The following is a 25,467-nucleotide window of genomic DNA, read 5'->3' as shown; positions in this document are numbered from 1 at the left end:
TTGATGGCAATCAGAAGGAAAGATAAATGTTTCAGATGTTTTTAATGCTTTTTTAAAATAAAAATATTTTTAAAAGTTAAAATACTGCCACCAGAGCACTAATAACTAATAAGTTGTTTTAACCCAACTATTTGGTTATAAAATTACTTTTAAAAAGTAAGCCAGCATTTTAGTTAAAAGTTTACAAAAACCTAAAAAACAAACAAACAAACAAAAACAAAAAATAAATATGTATATATATATATATATATATATAGTCATGCCCAATAATATTGGCACCCTTGGTAAATATGATCAAAGTAGGCTGTGAAAATTATTCTGCATTGTTAATCCTTTTGATCTTTTATTTAAAAAAAACTTCACAAAAATCTAACCTTTCATTGAATAATAAGAATTTAAAATGGGGAAATATCATTAAGAAATAAATGTTTTTCTCTAATACACGTTGGACACAATTATTGGTACCCCTAGAAATTCTTATGAGAAAAATATTCCATTCATATTCACAATTTTGAGCACTCCAGGGTGATTATGAACATGAAATTATCCAGCCATGGCTTCCTGTTTCACAGAAATATAAATAGGAGGGAAAACAAAGGCCAAATTCCCTTAATCACTCATCACAATGAGAAAAACCAAAGAATATATTTCTGATGTGCAGCAAAAGATAACTGAGCTTCACAAATTAGTGAAGTGGCTTTAAGAAAAGAGCTAGAGCTGTGAAAATTCCCATTTCCACCATCAGGGCAATAATTAAGAATTTCCAATCAACAGAAAATGTTACGAAACTGCCTGGAAGAGGACGTGTGTCTGTATCGTCCTAATGCATGGTGAGAAGGAGAGTTTGAGAATTGCAGAAAATAGTTGAGTATCAGGGTCAGAAAATCTTTAAAAAAATTTGTCAAACAGCACCTACATCACCACATGTTGTTTGGGAGGGTCACTGAGCACAAAACCAAGCTTCTGCTATGGCCATCAGCCTCTGACCTGAACCCTATAGAAAATGAGTGGTGAACTGAAGAGAAGAAGCACCAACATGGAGCTGGGAATCTAAAGTGTCTGGAGTGATTCTGGATGAAGGAATGGTCTCTGATCTCTTGTCAGGTGTTCTCTAACCTCATCAGGCATTATAGGCAAATAAACTGGCAAATGAGAAAATATTAGAGAATTATTAGAGAAAAACATTTATTTCATAATGATATTTCTCCCCGTTTTAAATTCTTATTATCCAATGAAATGTTAGATTTTTTTTTTTTTTTTTTTTATAAAAGATCAAAAGGATTAACAATGCAGATTAATTTTCACAGCCTTCTTTGATCATATTTACCAAGGGTGCCGATATTTTTGGCCATGACTGTATATATATATATATATATGAATGTACACTTACATGAGATGAAAACTCATCAGTAGCCTATATCACATGTAAGCAAGGTTGCTACACGACATTTAAAAGCGTTTCGAGGCCTTTTTAAGACCTGACCTATTAAAATTAATAGCCTACTACTGGATGTCTGTACAATAAAAACAGGTTGAGGCACATTAGACAACGCTATTTCATTTTATAAAATAAAATAAAAAAGTCCAAACGTGTGTGTGTTCCTATACTTAACCATATTTAAATATATTTCAGCTTGGTACCCAAAAGTGAGCTGAATCTAACAAAATTTGCTTTTGGGGACTGTTATGTTTTATATCAGCCTAGGCCTAATAACTGACAAAATATAAATGTTTAAAATTATAAATATAAAATACACACAGTATTTTTCAGTGTATAACTGCAAACAAAAAAATTATATCAAATAAACATGAAAAAGATACTGACAGAACAAAACATAACCGAATTTTAAAGAAATAGGTTTGGTTTGTTTGTTTATTTCCTTTGCATTTACACGTCTGACCAGCAGATGTCCTCAAAACACGGCGTTTCGGGCGCATCTAATCACTTTCCCTACTGATACCTGATACTGATTCGACGTCACAGACCTCTTGGATATTTTCGTGTCTCAAAACACTTACCTGGGCGCAGTGGGAATAGAGGGTAAACATAGAGTTCGAATCGCATACAGTAGTGAAATCTTGATTGTTTAACTGCCATCCCTTGGCAAAAATATGTATCGGCTACTAAAAATAAAGTATATTAATAAAGTATATTTAAGTGCTCTTCTCTTTGATGTGTAGAAGTTTGATTATCAAGAAACACTTAACACTGTCTCGCGGATTCGATTCACGAGTCAACTCTCGAATTCCTCGAAGAATCGATTCTTCAGATGCACCAGGACTAGTGTAAGGACAGTTTAATGAGAGACAGTATGCTATTAGGCTATTTCTTTATATATTGAATGTATTTTTCCCTCACTTAACTTGTTCACAAACATTCGTGACAATAAAAATTCATAACTGAAGCTGACTGTAACTCTGGTGAAGGGGAACGGAGCGAAATGTAAAACCTGAAATGGAGCTACAGAATTGATGATTAAAAAAAGCTTCGAGCTGGAACGAAAATTGCTGCAGCTCCAATCCATACTCTGGATTCTTAACTAACCTTCTCCATGGATTAACTTTACACCAAAATTTACCTTATGTTGTTGCTAGCGTTTTGTTTTGTTGTTGTTTTTTTAAATAATGAATAATTATTATAATTCATGGAGTTCATTTTCAATACTTGCATAAATTCGATATACATTTCAAACATTATTTATCATAACATACAGGAAGATTGAGTAAATGCAATTCAAATAGCCTAACAGTCGAGGCATTTTGGATATTATAAACGTGAATTGGCAAAATGTTTCCATTTATTTACCTTAATGGATATGTGTCTTTAAAATGTTTTGCCTCCAATAGATAAACTATAGTGAATCATCCCCATACTCAAATTCAAGGGTAATTTGCATCTGTCAGTCTTATGGAATAGCAGTAGTTTAGGCTAAACTATTTTCATTTAAATGAAATGCATACAGCAAAGTTTGGGAAGACTAATTATCCTCAAACTCCCTTTATTTATCATTTGGGAAAAGGCACATGTGGATGGTTGAAGGGGCACAGAAAAGATGCGGTGATGGTATAGTCTGAAATCGTGCTCTAAAGCACTCCACTCCAAATCATTTTATCAAATACAACAAGGAGTATTCATTCCACATTACAAAATGGTCTAAGTAAAAACATATAAATTTGCAACATCCTTCCATTTTACTTTACTACGTATGTAATGTATAACGCCATCAAATCTACTGTACATGCATATGGAAACTGAATAAAATTAGCCAGAAGCTCAGAAAAACTCCACCAGCGAAGAACAGCCACAAATCCTTGTCATAGTTGAGGAGAGAATCGGCACAGAAAGGCACTTTGCAATGTTTCATGTTTCAGCCATCCTTTTATGTCCTATGAACCTGTAAAACACAGAAAATGTATATTTTATTGTTGCCATGGCTCTTGAACCTTTTTTCATTTGTTCATGTTTAAAGTGATTCACATTATTTGAAGGGATAGGGCACCAAACAGCTGATGGTCCTCAGAGTTATTTATTTATTTTTATTTTGTATTTTTAATTATTTAATTTATTTATTTGGTACATGCTTTGACAGTAAATAAGGACCATCAACTGTTTGGTTACCAACATTCTTCAAAATATCTTTTGTGTTCAGCAGAAGAAAGAAATTCATACAGGTTTGGAACAACCTGAGGGTGAGTAAACAATGTTCATTTTTGAGTGAACTATTCCTTTAAGAGCTCCACATTCTTACCATAGCCACTTTTAACCTTCAATTGCAACTTCGGTAGCTCCCAGACATCCATTTATGGCATCCACAGTTAGGCCACCAGCCACTGCCAACTCCTATAAAATTGAGAATATGAGAACTAAACCAAATACTATTTGTTGGTGGCATACAATAAAGAGGTTTAAAAAATACTGAAGGAAAAATACCTTTATAGTTTCAGTTTCTACTTGTGGCATGAATGCATCTTGAGTCTGAAATGTATATAAATATTTATAATTTCACTGTTGAAATAAAAAAAAAAAATCCTCCAGTAACGCAACACTTGTGTAGCAGTATTTAATATAAAAGCTGTTCTTTTTAACTTTCTATTTAACAAAGAATCCTGAAAAACCATGGTTTCCCCAAAAATATAAAGCAGCACAATCATTTTCAACATTGATAATTATAAGAAACGTTTTTTTTAGCACCAAATCCGCATATTAGAATAATTTCTGAAGGATTATGACATTGAAGACTACTGAAAATTTAGCTTTTGCCATCTCAGGAATAAGTTACACTGTAAAATATATTCCAACAGAAAACAGTTATTTTAAATTGTAATAATAATTTACAATAATTCTTCTATTTCTTTCTATACTGTATTTTAATCATATAAATGCAGTCTCGGTGAGCATTAAAGGTTTCTTTAAAAACATAAAAATCCTAACTAACCTCAAACTTTTGTGTATGTGTGTGAATATATATATCTGTAAATAATGGGATGCTGCAGTCAAGTTAACCATTTTAAAAGCTCACTTGTATAATCTCCTTTGCTACAGGCACAGGCACAGGCAGAGGCTCAGGAGCAGGAATCGTTTCTGACAGTGTCTCTGATAGAACCTCGGGGGCATCTGTTGTTGTTTCAAGAATCTATGGGAAAAAGCCATATATTCTATTTAGATCCATCCAAGGAGCTAATAGGATTTAATGCCTGATGTGCACATTGTAGGTGTGTCTCCTTGCTTAGTTCAACTGCTCACCTGTTCCTCTGCAACGGCTGGGTCAACAGCTACTGACTCAGTCACAACAAATTCGTCAGCGATGGGGTCACTCGTGGACTCGACCGAAGGCTTGATCATGTGAAAACCCGAGGGCAAGAGACCATGTTTAAAATTAAACTTCAATCTAAAAGGATTCTGAACAAAGATGCTTGAAATTACCCCATGAAAGAAGTTAATAAAAAGTTGTTTTATACCGTGGGTTCCTCCAGTAGGACTGGCTGCTGCTGCGTCTGCTCTGGCTCTGGTTCCACTAAAGCTTCTGTAGGTACTGCAGCTTCCTAATAAAAGGAATGCATGTTATTTCTATGCCCCTTGGCATTCATTGCAAATGTTATTGAAGTGAGCTTTTTACCACTACAGAGGAATATTTTACTTTACTGGACAGTTTACAACAATAAAAAATTCTGGCATTATTAATCATTCTTATGTTATTCCAAACATGTAAGACTTTCTCTCTTCTGCAAAACACAAGATATTCAGGAAAAAAAAAATTCAGCTTTTTGTTTAAACAGTGAAAGTCAGACTCAGTAGGGTCCAAAACAACTCTGAACCCCTCTGACTTTCATTGGATAGACAAAAACACTGAGATACATCTGCGTTTATGTTTCACTGACATATTTTTTCTGCGGAACACAAAATGTGATATTTTGAAGAATGTTTGAGCTGTTTTTTTGCAGTTAAAGTCAATGGGGTCCAAAACAACACTAGGCCCCTTTGATTTTCATAATATAGACAAAAACACTTAAGACCCCAATGTACTTCAAGCAAAATCATAGAACGAACTGGTGTGATGTAATTTGTTGTTTGTTTAATAAGTTTATTTAGAATTTGTTTTGGGAGTTCGAAACTTTTGGCAAAGTGAACTTTCTAGAAAGGTTCCTTCAGCTGGTAAACACCTTCTGGATTATAGTAGAAATATAAATATATAAAGTAAAATCAAAGTAAAAATATGAATACTATATAATTAAATGTGCCAAATTGAAGAGTTCATCCACGTCATTATGATCATATGCTTTCTTAACTGCTGTTTTCTCACCACTTTCATTTTTGTTGTGTGTATTGTTATTGAGATGAGAGTTTACAACACATACAGTATATTAAAATAACGTATATTGTACATTGTGGCCTTGACATCTGTGTTCATATCATAACTGTACATAAATAATTGTCTATAGTATATATTGTGTTTTTTGCTATTTTGTACATTGTCTATTTTGTATATTTGTATATTATTCTTTTTATTATTTGTGTTTTGTCTTGTCGCTGTCATTCTGTTGCGCTGTGGAGCTTCTGTCACTAAAACAAATTCCTCGTATGTGTAAACATACCTGGCAATAAAGCTCATTCTGATAATAATTCTGATTCTGATGTTCCACAGAGGAAAGTCAGTGGGGTCCAAGACAACTTGACTTTCACTATATAGAGACAAAACTCTGAGATACATCTGTGTTTACGTTCCAGAGAAGAAATAAAGTCATACAGGTTTGGAAAGACATGAGACGGAGTAAATGATAATAGCATTTTCAAATATATATATTTTTTTGGGGGGGTGAACTATCCCCAAAAATGCATACTGGGAAAAAAAAAATCAAAAGAACTTACCACTGGAGACTCTTCTGGTTCAGGCTCTGCATGTACATTCTATAAGAAAGGAAGAAACTTGTTTAAAATGTATTTATACCTTTGCTAGCACTATAGTTACTAGTTAGTATAGTGTGCCTTAAAAACACTGACAAAAGTGTCCAAGGGAATGTAAAAAGAAGGGGAAGAGTGAGGCTCATGTCATGCCCAGTTATCCAAACAAGTACACAGAACGGACAAGACAGAGTCACCTGTTGTGCATGCAAATACACTCATGCAAAGAGTCCATTGCAATGTGCCATGAAGATGTATTGTGTCAGGCACCTCCGTGACTTCTGTGCGGACTTCAGCAGGCTCATTTTCAACAGTTATGGCTTCGGCTTCAACAGCAGGTTCTTCTACGACACCGACAACATGCCCGTCGACTTCCACTGCGGCATCAGCAACAGGCTCAACTTCAGGTACTACTGTTTCTGTCACAGTTTCAACCGCAGCAACAGTTTCAGCTGTAGTCACCGTCTCTGGCACTGGCACCTCTACCACAGGATCCTCAGCAGGAAGCTCAGCTTCATCTTCACACACGGTGTCAACCGTCTCAACTGGCTGAGCTACAACATGCGTCTGCAGCAGAACATCATAAAGACGAGAAAACATGCAAAACATAATGTATACAAAAGCAAAATGCTCACATGTTTACAGATCCTGGGCTTCAACTGTTACAGTACATGGAATTATAGTGAGTTACATGTTAAGTTAACCCTGTAAAGCCTGACATATGATATTTAGAAAAAGAGAAGTCTTTTGAAATTGATCTGTCTACTGAAATATATCATATTTAATAGATCAAGGTTCTATGCTACCATTCAAAAGTCTGGGGACTTTAAGATTTTTTAAATGTTTTTGAAAGATCTGTTATGCTCATCAAGACTGCATTTATTTGATCAAAATAGAGTAAAACATTGTGAAATACTATTACAATTTAAAATCTCGCTGTTTTCTTTTATAAAATAAAAAGGTAACATATCAGCTTTTTTTGTATCAATCAGAAAGTCTTACTGTCACTTTTGATCAATTTAATGAACCCTTGATGAACATAAGTATTAATTTCTTTAAAAACCTTACTGACCTCAAAAATTTGAATAGTAGTGGATGTTAATTTATTGAAAACAATAAAAATTTATTTTGCATTGCATTTACAATCTTTGAAGCATTTTTATTGATTAATTGTTTTCCATAAAGGAACATTTTACTTTTGGGTAACACTTAAAGCCTTTATTTATAATGCATTATAAAGTGTTATTAAAGAGTATAATGCATTATAATTATTCATTATGTGTGTTGTAATACATTATATCTTATTATTATAACCAATTTAAAATGCAGAGTGTAAACAATGAATTGATAAGTGTTACAATGTACTAACTGTTGTTACAATTATTCATGAGACTGTACAATACATTATAAGATGCAATACAAGGCATAATAAATGCATTAAAACTATTTTTATTATATATAAAGGCTTTAGGTAAAAAGTAAAAGTTTAAGTAAAGTGTTACCTAATTTTGTTTTGTGGTGGTAAAACAAATAGTATCAAACCAAAATAAAATACATTCATTTCTATCTATACATATGTATATAAACCAACCTCTGTGGCTATAGGTGTAGTGTCCTCGAACTGGACCTGTGAATAGCATATTTTAAAAAGATCATAATTAAAGAATGAACAACTCCATTGATAAAGTCCATTATATAACCATAACAAAGTCTGATATATGTTTATTCTATAGGCATGCTGTATATTTGTGTAAAGCTAGAATTCTTGTTAGTATGGGTTAATACGTTTTCTTTACACCTCATAAAGCAAAGTTATGAGAAAAGCACATTAGTGCACCCTGAAAAGTAAGGTGTGGCGCCAGAGGCCTGGTAATTAGGAAAAACGCCTTTACCAGCCCATTAGTGTGTATGGCCAAAGGCAAGGGTGTTTAGTAGATAAACATTTGTGAAATGTTGAGGGCTGATGGGATAGAGCATGTTACCATACCTCAGATTCTGCAGGGATCGACACTAGCTCATCTATAGATGATGTGACCTTAAAAAAGAACAATAAAACTCAAAATTTTAAAGCTCAGTGTACACATCACACTAAAGATCCATTGTGTTACAACTGTCTGTCATAAAGTGTTAAACTATATTATAATACTGATAATCACAATATTTTATACATTATGTAACAACAACAACAATCTCTAACCAAAAGTTAGGCAAGAAACAGGGATAAAATAAAATGCTATAATGCATATTCATTGCAGAACAACGTGTAACATATGAGTACAACACATGTATGTTGTTGAAATACTGAGTATGATTTAATATTGATCTGTTCCACATCACTATGCCAGTCTGTGCATAAAGTACTGAACATTCGCACTTGCTCACAGAAGGTAAGTGCTCCAAACGCCCCCTGTGGGAGCAGAACAAAATGTTCCATGCCTAATTCAAATCTTTGAAAAAAAAAAAAGACAAAAAAGGAAAAGAAATAAATAAACAGTGTGCAGCCAGGCTGTTCTGAGATCTTCCACTGTTCCAATTCTGCAACGCATGTATCTGTGGAAGCCCATTTCTGCCATATAGGAAAAAAAGTCATGCTTTATTATCATAATCATAATTATGACATGATCATAATTAGAATTATGACATAGCAAGTCATAATTATGACATAAAAAGTTTACATTTTGACACAAAATTTCAGAATTATGATATAAAATTAAAAGTAATTAACATAAATCGAAGTTTTGACACAAAAAGTTTGAAATTCTGAAAGAAAAGACATCTTTATGACATAAAAGTCTAAATTATAACATAAACAGTCATAATTATAAAATAAAAGTTAGCATAATGAGATACTGAGTGACTTTTATGATGTAATTTTTTCTTATGTGGTGGAAATGGACTTCTATACCTATCAGCATGAAGTTTCTCTTTTCAGTGGGTCTCACTTAAGGTTTTAACGAGACTTTGGCTAAAATTTTAACTATAAAATTTAAATTCTAAGCAAAAATGGATGAAAATGAATGCAATAATGAAACTCTTCTAATGCCATCGCAAACATGGCCACAAATGTTTAGTCTCACAGTTTATGAAAATGCCACTAGCACTGAGAAAGTTTTACAGCATCAAATATTTTCAGATAGCACATTAACTCTAGCAGTGCTAAAATATTAAAAATCAAATAAACTAAAACTAGAAGAAACCTCTTAAATATCCCTAAAAACAACAATGACAGAGTGAAAACTAAACAAAACTAAATTAGATAAAAAAACAAAAAAACAATAACCTAGGTAAAGCATTACTGTTTAATGTATGCTCACATCATAGACGCTCCATATGCCGAATGACATTTAACTACATGTATTGTGTACACCACACAAAGACTAACACAGTACAAAAACACACACACAACTGTTGTCACAAAGATCGTTGTTAAAGAGACAAAGGAGATTCTGTTGGCCATTACGCCTCCTCAGAGCTGAGCATGTGCATGTGGTTATAAATGAGCCAACAGTCAGATATCTGCTTCACATTCTCTTTCTTCAAAAATAAACAGTTTTACCATCATAAACAAAACAATGCCTATTACTAATTAACATAGAAATTAAACGCTTTTACAATTCTAATTTCTTTAGTAGTAGTAACTCCCTACACTCAAATTTAACAATAAATGATTAAAGGTGCCATACCCCCTCATTAGCATGCATGACTAGGCCATGTACCCCACCCAAGCACATTCCTCGTCTCCACCCACCTATCTGCACATACACATATAAGCTCCTCCTCCACACTGTCTAACAAACCAGCCACTGAAACGCCCACCTTGGCCCCTACAACAAATACAAGGAGCGGAGAAAGAAAGCCGGGGGAGACACAGAGAGTACAAAACATTCTTTTTCCACCAGCTAAACCCCTTCACCAAGCCTCCATCCATTAAGGTGGGAGCTCACCTGCGTTTCCACAGAGACATCCAGCAAGTCAACAGGCTCGCGAGGGCCTCGAAACCAACTCAGAATGAGACCCATGCCGTCACAGACCTGACACTCTCCAGTAAACTCAGCCCTTAACCTGACACTCACTGCAAGGGTATGTGCCTCTCTCTCTCGCCCTGCCCTGTGCAACTCAGTGTGTGTGGATGTCCAACCCAAGCACTTGTGATGTCTGTGAAGGGAGAGGAGAGGCTGAAGCAAAGCTCACAGGAAAAGAAGGGTGGGCTTTAAGAGCTTGGCTGCTCTTCAAATAACAGGAGGGAGGGTGAGGTGCAGGAGGTTGAGGAAAGAGTGGCAGTGAATTTATATTTTGGTATCATTAGGAGGAACATCAGCTTGTATATAAGCACAATCAGTGTTGAGGAAAGTAACTTTTATAAGTAATGCATTACAATATTGCGTTACTCCATAAAAAGTAACTAATTGCATTACTTAGTTACTTTTTATGGAAAGTAATGCCTTACTTTTGCGTTACTTTAGTCACCTGAGCTGGGCTTGCTTATTTATCTTCAATAACAAAAAAAATTGTAAATTTAAAAAGTATTGCATTACTATTTACTTGAAAAAGTAATCTGATTACGTAATTTGCGTTACTTGTATTGTATTAGCCCCAACACTGGCCACAATAATGTCAGAAAACAGATACATGCTGATGCTGCACTCTGGACGTGAGCCATCACAGATCCAATACGGAAAGTAGAGTTTTGTCATGCAGAACACACTTAACTAAGAAAACATGTTGAAAATGCACAATAATTTTTATTTAATATATATATTAAATATATGTATATATATATATATATATATATATATATTAATATAATGTATTCAACTTAACAGGCTTTTATGACACACACAAATGACTTGAATGAAGATGATTAGCTACATTTGGAGTTTGGGTTCTGTAAGATAAGATTTATGTAGAATAAAGTTTATTTGAATATAAAAATGGTTCCACTCTTCAGGTAAATTAGATTTCATGAAAATCAAGTTTGTAATAATTCTCAGTGGCAGTCTACCAATAACCATTTTATCATTTATGACCATTATCAAAGGTAATATGCAATGCAGTTATGCTGAAACCTCTTTATTTTATGCTTATAGCTGCAGCTTTGTTTAAGCAGCAGAAAAGATGCCAGTTATCAGTTAAGGTGCCGTCACATTAGCAAAATTTCCTGAGTGATACAAGTCTATTTTCTAGTATACCTATGTATGAAGATCACAAAGAGGTTCCACAAGCAGGATTAAACAAGAAAAAAAATCAAATGACCAACTTGAATCTGTTGCAAAATCTGTTTGTAGAGATCTATCACCCCCATGTGAAACTCCCAAACGTGTGGTTTCCTATTGAAATTACTTGTTTTTGTCCTCAGAATTGTGACAAACAACCGTAAATGTGACTGCGCATTTTTGCTCAGCAAGCAATTGTAGGGCCTGGTACAAAGAAATTTTCACAGGCCCTTCAGCACAATCACTTTCCAGGGCTGCATTAGTTGAAATCATGTTCCCTTGTCCCTCTCGGCTGAAATTGTGATTTCTTTACAATCCAAGCCCCCTCAAGCTTGCACCCGGGACAAAAGGTCCAGTTAGTTGCCCACCCTTTTTTGGCATCACTCCTCATGACCCAGTATGTGTGAAACTGGGCCTAAGGATAAACGCGAGAATATCTAATCTCATATATTCAACACATTCCACAAGATAAAATCCTACAGAGGCAACTGGTATTCAATGACAACATGTCTTAAATACTGTTCCTAAAAAGGAAGCAGCATTCAGAATAGCTAATAATATTTTTTTCAATAAAACTGCAGTTTGGAAGAATCTGTCATGGCTCCAGGCATGCTGTACACAATGTTCACTCACTAAAATGTTGCCCTCCTTCTTCCATGCTGGCTGCAAAAAGCCATTGCTGCCAGGCAAATACTTGTGTATTGGTCACAACAGTAACATCTACATGATAAATTACAGACTTCCTACAATTTTTTGTGTGCACTTGATAATTATCAACAGCTCTGAACCTATATGACTGACCTCAAAAAATTGGGTTCATTAGCACATTACCTCTGATACTGGAATGACAACGCTTTCACCTTCCTCAGTCACATCTGGCTCTTTTGCAGGGGGTTCAACTGGGGGTTGTCCTAGGTCCTCTGCATCTTTCACCACTTTGTCTTTGATGGCATCCGTGACTGGGACTTCTAACGCGACTGGTTCTGCAGGAGGAACTTCAGCAGGAACGTCAATGGGAGCAATCACTGGCAGGGGAATTGGAACGGCAACGGGACACTTTGAGGTTTTAGCGACTGGAACTAGAGCAGGAACTGGGGCAGGGACAGCACGCACTCCTGGGGTTCCCTTTCCAGAGGAGGCAAACCGCTCCTCCAGAGCCTTTCTCTGGGCCTGCTGCTCAAAACAAATGAAAGAATGAGAAATAATTGAGATTTGAAATCATAACCAATTTATTTCTTATCTTTAGTTCACTTGACCGCATAATGGTATTAGACAGGGTTTAACAAATTCACTAAGAGCTTACATAAGTGAACAAAAGTTGGCCGTCTAATGGCAAAAAATGGCTGAATCCAATTGATTCAGACATGCCTAGTCAAGCGAGTTGGAAGAGTCAGCACCCCTCGGAGCTCTGGATGGGGCTAAACAGAATGGACAAAAATGCTAATCACATCATAATGGAACCATAATCGCATTATAATCACACTCACAGCTTCATTATCCAAAAGCAAGGGCTGGCCAGTGCGGTTTACATAGGCCTCAAAAGAATTTAAGCTCTCATTGTGCATGTATGGGCTGTACAGTGCACAGTTAAGGCCAAATTATGCAACCATGTGTGAAGACCAGCATCAGCACTGACAAAGCCAAATCAGGCAAAACATGGGCCTGAATCCATGAAACCGGCCATAACAGAATAAACGATCTGGCATTTGGGGGAACAGAGGAGGTGTTAAGAAAAAAATGAAAAAAGCACATTTTGCTTCAAGGTTGTTCGTTCTATAAAAACAGGAGAAACTAGTTTGGAAGATTGTGCATAGGCCTACAGCTGAAAAAGATGAATTAATTGGATCTGGCAGCTGAGTTTTAAAAGATGTTTCTTCTGCTTTGAAGCACTGGTTAGCAACAAACAGTGCATTGGAATGCACTCACCCCCCAGTTCTCACTATTTCCTATTTTACCAGGATGATTAGAGAGGGTGAAATGTGCCTTGTTTAGGACCAGCTGTGTCTGGGGGTCTTAACAGCTAGAGAGATAAAAGATACCCCTCTATTTCTGTACTTGTGTGAAAGGCAGTTCTGTTGATATGACTGCATGCCAAGATTTTGGGACAACAACAGCTACATGTTTAGCTAAGCAGAATGAAAAGGGTGAGATTTTAATGACATGCACTTTAAAAAGCTGCTGTAAAATTCAAACAAAGAGTCCAGTGTTCACATACTCAAACTGTGTGTGTTTCATTATGGTCAGTCACTGGTCAGAGAAGACAAAAATGTCTTAGAGTGGTGAGGCACGGTCAGTATAGTTCAACGTTCCTTTGCACTGACAAAATGTAAACTAAATCACTTTCCAAAAATATATTTATTAAAAATTGATGGGTTCATAATGGGTCAGTTATACGCAAAACCAATGGATGCAATGGATTTTCTGATGGTCTCTGAACAAACTGCTTCTGTAGGAATGTGCACTGAACCATGTTAGGAATCAGAGTGGCTGAGGGGAGGTGCCAAAATCAACAAAAGTCCATATGAGTTTGGGGGTGGGGTCAAAAGGCAAGGTTTGGTTTGTTGCACAGACAGAACAAAGAAACAAAAAAGCAACAAAGCAAACCAATCACACTCTATAGGTGAAACACACCCATAGAAAACGCAGAGTAATTATTATTATTATTATTATTGTATTTATTGTCATACAGTGCTACACTGTGATAATGCAGAAGGGTCAGAAGTCAGGAATATGTGATTTGAAATGGTCATTTCAAATGAACATTCCAAGCAACACTTTTTTCAATACATTAATTAATAAGAGCAGTTATTAATGCAGTAAACTCTAAGGAATGAATGAATGAATAAAAAATAAATAAATGAAGACATTCAGTGTAAAGGTTTTACACTGTAAATCTTTGCAAAATTATTAGAAATTATTATTATATAATTTATTAATTAATCCAAATGTTTCTATAGATACAAAGTTTGACGTGTAATTATGGTTCCTATGGGACACACCCCCTACTACAACAGATGCCATGCCGCTGCAAGTAACATAATGTCAGAAAAGATTAATAAATTCTTCATATGGAAATAGACCAATGGCCATAGAACATAAAATTATAAACATATGGCGACTGTTCACCAAATGTTATTTATAGCAGTAAATATATAGCAGGCTTTTAAATAAACAGCATTATTGGCGAAAGATTTCGCTAAAATGCATTATGCTGCATTAAAAAAAATAAAAAAATAAAAATAAAAAATCCATACAAAACTGACAGTACAAACTTCAAGCATGAATTCGGTTTGTTAAAAAAAAAAAAAATGAATTGTTTGCAAGACAATGAATCTGAATAAAAAAAATAAAATGTGTGAAAAGTAAATGTACTCACCACTTTTCTCATTCGGCGCTTGTTCTTCTTTCTCTTGCTCGGCATGTTTACACAAGAGTGTGTAGAATGAAAGAATAAAAAGTGTATTTCTTCTGTCGTGTCGTGCGGTGAGGCAATGGATGCCGAGCGGATCTGTCTCCGCTCTAGCAGTCAGATAACAGCAGTCAGAATGACAATATGGTTCTATTTAAAGGCGCGTTGATTTTTTCATCTCTCTGTCTGCCTGTGGGGGAAGGGGTTAGCAGCACAGTCCACGCACCTCAGCATCAGTCTTCATCATCGTCATGACATGAAGTGGGCAGACCCCACAGCTCTTTGCAAGGTTGCATAACATTATTATTGCAACTCCGGTCCGACAGCTCAAGTCACGTTTTAACGTTACTCCACATACACGCGATATCTGAGTAAAAATGGTTTGCAAACATATTGTAGGAAAGTCTGTTTGGTAACTCGTTGAAAAATCGTTTTAAATCGGTGTCTTGCACAAGTGGTGTTGGTGTTGGATTTGGCCTTGTAAGAAGTAGGCTAACACTTCCACATTTAGATTTACCTTAGTAACAACTGCATTCCAAATAAAATAAAATTAAAAAACTGACCAATTCATTTTTAAGACTTATATAGGCTCTATGTGTACTATATAGGCTACTATAAGTTTAGTGATTCGAATTATGTACTGTATGTACACATAAACACATATGATAGCCTACACAAAGTTTCCAGTTTAAATACATACATTCCTGCTCTATTTCTCTAGGCCCACCACTACACACACACAGACACACAAACACTGCTGTGATAGGCTGACAAGTTACATAACTGGCATGCCTGGTAAAAGGAAAACAGAGTGCTTACAGTTTATTTTGATATTCCACTCAAGACATTCTACTAACTATAACTAACTGTGCAACTACATATCAACTAACTCTCATTAATTTGCATCGGTAAGGGGGTACGTGGGAGGAGGGGCACAGGTACTGAAGTTGCGCTGATACTGTTTAAGACTGTATATGTGGTGTATATTTTCTAGTTTTAAGTAAATATTATACATCACATTAGATTTTAGAACTTATTCTATACTTCGTATTGCCATGTACTGTCACTTAGAAATTTTTTAATCAGGTAATGTGTTATGGAAACCCATGGTCTTCACAGCAAGCTGTGTAGTTGAATATGAAAGGTTTTCAGTCATCTTTGAACCTTTTGACCCCTCAAGAGTGAAGCCTAAAGTGATGTTATTTTACATGTTTTACCTCCAAAGGATTGAAGTTTTGTTTGCTGTCTTTGTGTTAAACAAAATGCCGAGACAATGTATGCATTTATTTTAAGTTGCTATGATTGTACAAATCAAGTACAGCTGCATCACAATAAATTAGAATGTCGTGGAAAAGTTCATTTATTTCAGCAATTCAACTCAAATTGAGAAACTTGTAAATTAAATTCAATGCACACAGATTGAAGTAGTTTAAGTCTTTGGTTCTTTTAATTGTGATGATTTTGGCTCACATTTAACAAAAACCCACCAATTCACTATCTCAACAAATTAGAATACTTAATAAGACCAATAAAAAAAAACATTTTTAGTGAATTGTTGGACTTCTGGAAAGTATGTTAATTTACTGTATATGTACTCAATACTTGGTTGGGGCTCCTTTTGCTTTAATTACTGCCTCAATTTGGCGTGGCATGGAGGTGATCAGTTTGTGGCACTGCTGAGGTGGTATGGAAGCCCAGGTTTCTTTGACAGTGGCCTTCAGCTCATCTGCATTTTTTGGTCTCTTGTTTCCCATTTTCCTCTTGACAATACCCCATAGGTCTGGTGAGTTTGCTGGCCAGTCAAGCACACCACCATTTAACCAACTTTTGGTGCTTTTGGCAGTGTGGGCAGGTGCCAAATCCTGCTGGAAAATGAAATCAGCATCTTTAAAAAGCTAGTCAGCAGAAGGAAGCATGAAGTGCTCCAAAATTTCTTGGTAAACAGGTGCAGTGACTTTGGTTTTCAAAAAACACAATGGACCAACATCAGCAGATGACATCACAGACTGTGGAAACTTAACACTGGACTTCAAGCAACTTGGGCTATGAGCTTCTCCACCCTTCCTCCAAATGAAATACAAAACTTGCTCTCATCTGAAAAGAGGACTTTGGACCACTGGGCAACAGTCCAGTTCTTCTTCTCCTTAGCCCAGGTAAGACGCCTTTGACGTTGTCTGTGGTTCAGGAGTGGCTTAACAAGAGGAATACGACAACTGTAGCCAAATTCCTTGACACGTCTGTGTGTGGTGGCTCTTGATGCCTTGACCCCAGCCTCAGTCCATTCCTTGTGAAGTTCACCCAAATTCTTGAATCAATTTTGCTTGACAATCATAAGGCTGCGGTTCTCTCGGTTGGTTGTGCATCTTTTTCTTTCACACTTTTTCCTTCCACTCAACTTTCTGTTAACATGCTTGGATACAGCACTCTGTGAACAGCCAGCTTCTTTGGTATTGCATGTTTGTGGCTTACCCTCCTTGTGAAGGGTGTCAATGATTGTCTTCTGGATAACTGTCAGATCAGCAGTCTTCCCCATGATTGTGTAGCCTAGTGAACCAAACTGAGAGACCATTTTGAAGGCTCAGGAAACCTTTGCAGGTGTTTTGAGTTGATTAGCTGATTGGCATGTCACCATATTCTAATTTGTTGAGATAGTGAATTGGTGGGGTTTTGTTAAATGTGAGCAAAAATCATGACAATTAAAAGAACCAAAGACTTAAACTACTTCAGTGTGCACCCTGTGTGCATTGAATTTATTTAATACACGAGTTTCACAATTTGAGTTGAATTACTGAAATAAATGAACTTTTCCATGACATTCTAATTTATTGAGATGCACCTGTACTGTTAAAAATAGTGTGTTCTATAATGAGCATGAAATTTACTTTCATTAAACCTGTATGAATTGAATGCTTGATATTGATTGGAAAGGAAATTACGTCCTGCATTCAATCTTATTTTCTAGGTCTTTTTTGGTCATTGGTGTTGCCGTAGAATGTTATCCACATTTGCTATTTTAAGCAATCCTCCGGCCCTCAAATCTGCCTTAACCACTCCTATTTACACACAGATTACAAACCCTTTTCTCTCATTCAAACACCTCCTTTCACTTTCATCCTTGGCCTCTCATTTTTCCATGTCATCCTCTGACCCCGTGACACACTCCGCTATCAGTTCAACTGTCATCACTGTCAATACTTAAATCAAATACCTTACCAGCTTTGAGGACCTCCCTCCTGTTCACAGAATTAAAAATATTAATAAAAGACTAAAAAGCATATATTATGTTCATTCTTTATTTTAAACAGGGAATATAATACTACATCATTTTACTTTTCAATTTCCTATGACTGTATACAGATATGAGCTACATTTATAATAATTTTCATTAACAATGTAACACAAGTATGAATGTGCCCAACTTGTTATAAACTAGAAGTAGTTTAGAACATCCTAAGATAACTAAAAACATAACTGGATAGTACTGGAAAGTTACATAAGCTTGTTTTTAGGTGCCTATTCCACCATTGCTTTAATTTATTATTATTATTTATTTATTTTTTGCTGTCTGTGCACTTGTCACTAAATCTGCATATCTGAGTAATAAAAGTGCGAAAATCCATGGGATTGGATACAGGATTGCATGTGAAAAGCATGTTAGTGGTCTGATTTAGTGATTAACCCTCTGGTTGTGTTCAGGTCAAATTGACCCGTAGAAGATTTTCCTTTTCCCTAAAATACTAGTTAACGTCAACGCATTGGATTCAAACTTACTGACTTTGTTCGCACAGGGTATAAGTACTTCTCATTCTTTTTTTTTTATTTTTTTTTTACAATTTTCATCATTTTTTGTGGGTTTTATTTCACCTAGTCACACTTGTGGTGTTCCTGGTCAAAAATGACCGTACTCCAAACAATTGCTTATAAATCTCTCATTATGCTATATTATCACCAAATATTGGATTCTTTCTTTTTGTCAGCTTGTTTTCTTTCATTTAGGACTGGTTTTGTGTTTCTATTTACATCTGATTAATCATAAGCCTCATTTATCTGAAAGTAGGCACCTAATTTTTTGAGTGAAAAAAGCATTTTTTATGAATAATTTTCACAATATGAGATAAAGAATTATGAAAATTAGCAGTTTATCAGACTAGTGTGCTTTAATGTTTAATCAGGAAGTTTGCTTTTAAATGCTTTAATTTTGTACAAAAATTGTTTTCACTTTGTTTTCTTCGGCCCTTCTTTCAGGAAGGTGTTTCTATATTTCTCAGTCTGATAGTAGTCAGAGTCAATGGGTCCTGGAGAGTCATTTAAGGTGAGGAACACATCTTCATTAGACACTGTCACTGTGTGGACTCTTTGTTTAATGCCTTTAGAGCACCAGCTTGGTTTCAGGGGCTTCACAGAAGGGTCCACAGCCTGATAGAGACCCTCACCCTCAGCTAATGTAATTTTATACTTATGCCACGGGCACACTATGCATGTCCGTCCATCAAAGTCCTTCATTGGCAAAAGACAAAATTGAAAGTTAAGGCAAATTTGTGGCATTCAATATAAATAAGAAAAGAAACTGCCTAATGAAAGTATTCGGAACAACCCACCTCTATATCTCCTTCCTGAAGTGGACCTCCAGAGTCTTCAACAAAATTAAAGCATAAAAAAACACAACACTGTTATTTAAACATATCGTTTAATATATGTGAACAGATATATTTTATGAACATTTTATGAACATACTAATGAGGACTGAAGGATGTACATGGCCTTCAATCTGTAAAATTTTGAGCAGGCAAAAATAATTATCCATGCCTAAACAATACATTATGTGTGTGTATGTTAAGGGAAAGAACATTACATGTAATTACAATGATATGAGGGTGAGTAAATAATGACAACATTTTAATTTTTGGGTGAACTATCCCTTTAAGCCAACCGGGTTTTTAACTTACGATAGCAGCGCACATCAATAGCATAGAAGTCCCCCTGGTGGTAAATCACCAAAACATCTCTTTCACCAACTGACTTCACCACTCGTCTGGCTTGAATTATATTCTCTTTCTTGCCTATGAAATGAGTATGTCTTGATGCAGCTGCCACATCTTCATCAGAGCTCATGTCCCCCCCCCAAATCTTCTGACACTGTGAAATGGTCCAGAAGAGACAAGTGCATGTGAAATCAGGTATCCATGTAACCAGCACTCATAAATAGATGCATTTCTTTGTTATGCTTTATTTAAACATTCAGTTTACAGTATGGAACAACAAATTTAAAACATAGCACTAATTATTAAGATTAACAGCAATAGAACGAATAGAAAAACATTTAACAAGCTCAAAACAAACAAGACAAAACTACTTCTACCGCAAAAAATGTAAATATTGAAAAGGTCTGCTGCTGCCAGACTTGCCATTGGCTGTTGTATTTGAATAATTAACGAAGTAGGTTTGTGCACTGTTTTGGGAGTGTTTTTAGAAGTCATTTATAAATAGAATTACATTATATTAAGATCCATTTTGTGTACTATATGTATTAATGTGCATTATTGCATTATTATATAATTAATGCATTATGCATTAATTTATTTATTTTTTAATCCTTGCATTACTTATGTAAATAAGAAATAACTTCAATTTGTGCATTTGAATGTGTTTGAAAGATAAAAGCCTTCCAAAAACATAGTAATACATGGTTAAATAACCCATTGATTAATTTTTGTAAAATCCAGTGTTCAAATGCTGTGTCGCCCTTCTTTTCTGTGTAATGTTAGATTACAGCCGCTTCACTATACTGGTCTTTATGTGGATATCCTCAAAACTGAAATACTTCCCGGGTGTATATAAGAAGTAGGACATTTTAGAAAGTTAATTTTAAACAGAATTAGGAGGAAGAACTAATATATTATGAATAATAATAATTTAAAAAAATGCAACTGCAGTCTGATTACCTGCGTTTTACATTTATTTCTCAAAACGTGATAATCTTCCTTGGCATCTTCCTCATCTTTCTCATTTTGTCGCTTTTCAAAACAATTGATCAGTAAATAATTACGACTTAAACATTAAAGAGGAAACCACAAAATGAAACAATTCACAGTAGTTGGGATCATGTCCGGTTATATCCAGCGCTTGCGTTTCAAAATAAGAGTTTAGACCGCAAATGAGGAGTTTAGAAGAAAAAAAATTGGTGCTGTAATTTTAACACTTTTTAATCATCATGCTTTCAGGTTAAAATTTGTATGTATTTTATTTGTTTATTTTTTTGTGAAAGTGTATATTTTAGGGTCAGTTTCTCACCATTTTTAATATTTTGCTCTTACTAATCATTTTCAAGGTACAAAGTTTCTGTATAAAAGCTAAATATAAAGAAAGACCTATAGCTTATAAATTTGAAGACCTATATAAAAATGGCGTAGGTGTATAGTATGTCACCACAGGACATTACTTGTCCCTTGTATTTCATGTCAACTACGCGTACGTTTAATAGAATAAACACGTACAACCCCATAACAATCTTAAACAAAGTTTCATGTAAAACCTTTAGGTGGTGCTGTTGATACGCAACCCAGTTAGAGAAGTGGCCATATCTGTTCATGTCCTATAAGTTCAACGACTTCAAGTAATGTTTATGTTTACAAAGCTTTTTTCCTGTCCAGTTATAAATCCACTCACATGCTTTTTGCATAGTGTTTTTATGTTATCTGAGAAGTCTTTTTTTTTTTTTTTAACAGGCCAACATTAAGAATAACATTTAATTCTCTGCCATGCCTGCTTTTTTGTAACATCTTTCATATTTTTCCATTAATCATGGAATACATTTTCACCAAACATTCACAAAATGTCAATCCACTTTAAATAGCAGGTAGTATAATTGTAAAATGCATTTCATCATTTGACCTGATACTTTTGGGTGTAAACATTTATAACTGCTTTTGATGTTCCTTCTCCTCCCCTCTATTTTCCTTCCATTGCCTGACTGAGAATGCATTAACCCAGATTCTTCCAAAGGCCAAATGTTGCTTTTAACAGCTAGCATCATGGGAATTAAGAGCAGGATGTTTTATTTACATCAGAGGGCAGCAGAAGTGGAAAATAAGATGAAACCTTGGTAGCCCATTCCCTGAAACGGTTGAACTATGGTAAATACAGTACAGGTATACACAAATATTATTCCCATTCTTCCATTGAAGTGTATTGGTTTGCATAACCCTCATATACAGTATAATGCAAGTTATGCAGTGGAATCTGTATAAAACAACAAGCGCAGTGGCGATGGCAAACTTGAATAGCAATCAAAGGCTGAAACGAGGGTGCATTTGTAAATATAACTGCACTGCTAATTAATGCTTTTGGTTCATGTGAAACTGTGAGCTTGATATAGCCAATAACAGATGGTAAAGGGGCTGGAATCAACCGCGAGTGTGCCAAACATACAGTACACATTGCTTGGCAGTTGTAACTCCACAGGCTGTCTGCAACCCCCTTTAGTCAGTAGTACTAGACTAAATGATTTTCCTCTAAACATGGAGCCAAAAGGTACCATTCATTTTCAAGATTTTGAGTGTTATGAAATAGCTTTAGTCAATCCATGTTCAGGTACAACACTCCATCTGCTGCTACTTTACAATCATAATCATGTTGCTAAGAATTAAAGCCATAATAAATTGCACTTTTTGGACAAGAATTAATTTGCTTTTATTTTCTGGCTCATTTTTCAATCAGTGAAAAATATTAGTTTTAGTCATATTGAGGAATTTAAAAAAAAAAAACCTCAAAGGAAAAAGCTTAGGTTTATGTGGCAACAAATCTTGTAGCTTGTGTGTTTTAAGCTGGCAAGAAATAAATTATTATGGGATAATTTAAGACATTATAGAATACTATGAATACTAAAAGGTACTTAAAGTCAATATTTTCCCTCTCTCTCCTTTTCACATAAGAGTAGGTTTAATTAGCTACACATTCATTTGCTTTACATGGTAAATAGTGAGAAATAGCAGTGTAATTTATGCTTATATTGACATATTTATTCACAATAGTGTCTTGCGCAGACTTTTAGTGGATTTAGCCTATGCAAGACTGAACACTACACATCAAACTATGCATTAAACATATGCAAGGTTGCAGAAGCAAATAACAACAGTAGCTTGATGTACTGTAAATACAGGTAGTGCCAGTCCTATATTATATTGTGACATGTCTAATAAGTAAGGCACAGGATGAGTTACAAGTGAGACATTTTTTGTTCTGTATTAAATAGCAGCTTAACCTGATTTCCTGGATATGTAGGTTATGTTGGTCTCTCTCTCTTTTTTTTTCTTCTTCTTCTTCTTTTTTATCCAGGTTACAGACAGACAGATGGTTCTCAGCAAGATGTGAGCAGCTATATCCATGTGCACACATGAGTGTGTGTGTGTGTGTGTATATATACATATACATACACGCACATATATGTACATATGTATGTAACCTGTCAACAATAATATGTGTATATAGCCCGTCAACAATGTCAACAACCCATATATATATATTATAAGGATATTTATAATAATAAATAATAATAATAATAATTATTATTATTATATACATGTATACAGAATGTAGGATACACACACACACACACACACACATATATATATATATATATACACATACATACAGTATACACACACACACACACACACACACACACACACACACATATATATATATATATATATATATATATATCCTACATTCTGTATACATATATATAATAATAATAAATATCATTATTATTTCTAATTATTATTATTATTATAAATATCCTTTAAAAATCCCCATTGTAGAAGTGAAGTACGTATTAACAACGTAAGCTCTCTACCCAAGAGAAGCTCAGGGGTTAATGGAGAGCGGTGAGTTTAGTTTGTCCAGCCGCTGGAGAGTCTGCGAGAACAGTCCCGTCTGAATGAAGGTTACAGACACTCAGAGACAGAGCAGGAGGAAGCTAGACACATCCTGATCTGTGAAGAACAGACAGTCCTAACGCTAGGTAGTCTGCAGCTCGGTAAGTGTCACATGACGTTGACTTTCATTCAAAAAAACATTGCGTTTTACAGTTAAACACTGGAGAAGGGTTTGTGTGACACGTAGCTTGATGGCAAGATGCCCTTATTCTCCGTGCTAGAAGAGTTCCTATGGATGAGTCGTCTATTAAGTTTCACAGCTGAAAAGTTTCAGTGAAAGATGTTTGTGAATAAGAGGTATGGGGTTTATTCAGTCCAGTTATGTTTTAGAGATAACGTCCTGTGTTCTACGCTCGTAGCGGGTTGCTGTGATAGCGGTCGATGAGCACCTGTCGAAACGTGTCCCTTTAGGCTGTTTACGTTTTAAGGACCGTAATCGTGTAAACATATGTCGTTTCATCAGTAACGTTAGACTTCGAGCTGCTGTTCAGTCAAATCTCAGACTTCAGAGCGCCCCTTCTAACAAAATTACTATGGCAACCTTGGTTTCCTCAAAAATACCATAGTTACTACAGCTATTGTTACTATAAATGAATATGTCCTTCAAACAATGTATGCATATTTTTGTTGTTGCAGAATTGGCATTTGAACACTGCAATTATGCCTGTATTACTCAGTGCATTGTAGTATTACTGTAACATTGTAATATGATTTATGTGTGTGTGTGTGTGTGTGTGTAACCAACAGTAATTGAAAACCCCATTTTGATTTAAATTACCACTACCAAAACAAATAATACTAAAATAAGAGAGCAAGTTCCATTTTACCACATCTCGCAGAAGACACACAGTATTCCCTTCATAAAGCAGTATAGCTATTTATTATTTATTTTTGTCAGTTAATAAGGTGAAGATGCATCTTTTCACCTAGCTAAGATTGTTCCAGCATTTTATGGCTTGTGCAGGCATTTAACGCACACCGTATAGCATTGAATATGAGTGCAGCAGATGTAAGGGGGTTATTAGCTTTGGTCCTCAGTGTTGCATTGCGACTATAATGTAATATTTGATCTCAAAGCTTGTTTTGAATGGCCTGTATAAGATGATTTTATATGAGCTATTTTTGTGTTCTATGCCTTGATTCGAAACATTTCCCCAGAGTGTTACTGATAACAAGATCAGAGGAAGATACTTGCTAACCATACCCCCTTTTTTTATTTTATAGCTTTAATGTTTTTGATTTTCTGCTTATTTATTCATTGCCTGAGCTCCCATAACAAGAAACATTTTATTGTTTGAAATAAATCAGTAGAACTGAACTCTACAACCCTTAACTAAATATAGAATCCTTCAGACTGCTTCTAACATAATTTGACAAATGCAGTTTGACCTCAGTTCAGGATATCGATGCACTTGCAGTGCTGGCAGAGGAACAGTGCATTGTGCCATCCTTACACAGGCTCAGGGAGAAAATCGTTCTCATGAAAGTCAAGTGCGAGAGCTTTCTGCA

General features: G+C 35.3%; 3 protein-coding genes across 4 annotated transcripts in view; 1 reads left to right on the top strand and 2 right to left on the bottom strand.

Annotated features, from left to right (window-relative positions):
- Positions 1–2,884: 2,884 nt before the first annotated feature.
- si:dkey-164f24.2 (uncharacterized protein LOC566607 homolog) lies at positions 2,885–15,339 on the bottom strand. 2 transcript variants are annotated; one of them, XM_058785906.1, is made up of 12 exons: positions 14,990–15,311; positions 12,445–12,786; positions 8,388–8,435; positions 7,992–8,027; positions 6,671–6,967; positions 6,368–6,406; positions 4,960–5,043; positions 4,745–4,834; positions 4,521–4,634; positions 3,932–3,976; positions 3,750–3,841; positions 2,893–3,395 (listed from the first exon to the last, which is right to left on the bottom strand). In XM_058785906.1, exons 1-11 carry the CDS (start codon positions 15,032–15,034, stop codon positions 3,761–3,763), a joined length of 1,221 nt encoding a protein of 406 aa, XP_058641889.1. In that variant the 5' UTR covers positions 15,035–15,311; the 3' UTR covers positions 2,893–3,395; positions 3,750–3,760. The 2 variants fall into 2 exon arrangements, with proteins under 2 accessions (XP_058641890.1, XP_058641889.1); XM_058785907.1 differs by lacking the exon at positions 3,932–3,976 and having other exon boundaries at positions 2,885–3,395; positions 14,990–15,339.
- A 2,354-nt stretch (positions 15,340–17,693) lies between these two features.
- On the bottom strand, positions 17,694–21,137 carry LOC131545841 (Rieske domain-containing protein). The gene is made up of 4 exons (XM_058785030.1): positions 20,965–21,137; positions 19,969–20,158; positions 19,621–19,655; positions 17,694–19,519 (listed from the first exon to the last, which is right to left on the bottom strand). The coding sequence occupies exons 2-4, from the start codon at positions 20,132–20,134 to the stop codon at positions 19,238–19,240; spliced, it is 483 nt and encodes a 160-aa protein (XP_058641013.1). The 5' UTR covers positions 20,135–20,158; positions 20,965–21,137; the 3' UTR covers positions 17,694–19,237.
- A 2,768-nt stretch (positions 21,138–23,905) lies between these two features.
- ncs1b (neuronal calcium sensor 1b) overlaps positions 23,906–25,467 on the top strand; it is a 31,332-nt gene continuing 29,770 nt past the window's right edge. The window contains exon 1 of the mRNA XM_058784076.1: positions 23,906–24,059. The gene's annotated coding sequence lies outside the window, so the exon portion shown is untranslated. The remainder of the gene's footprint in view (positions 24,060–25,467) is intronic.

Source organism: Onychostoma macrolepis, chromosome 08 (assembly GCF_012432095.1).
Source record: "Onychostoma macrolepis isolate SWU-2019 chromosome 08, ASM1243209v1, whole genome shotgun sequence".
In the NCBI taxonomy this organism is placed as follows: domain Eukaryota; kingdom Metazoa; phylum Chordata; class Actinopteri; order Cypriniformes; family Cyprinidae; genus Onychostoma; species Onychostoma macrolepis.
Note: the sequence above shows the minus strand (reverse complement) of the source record. Positions and strands in the feature narration are given on the sequence as shown.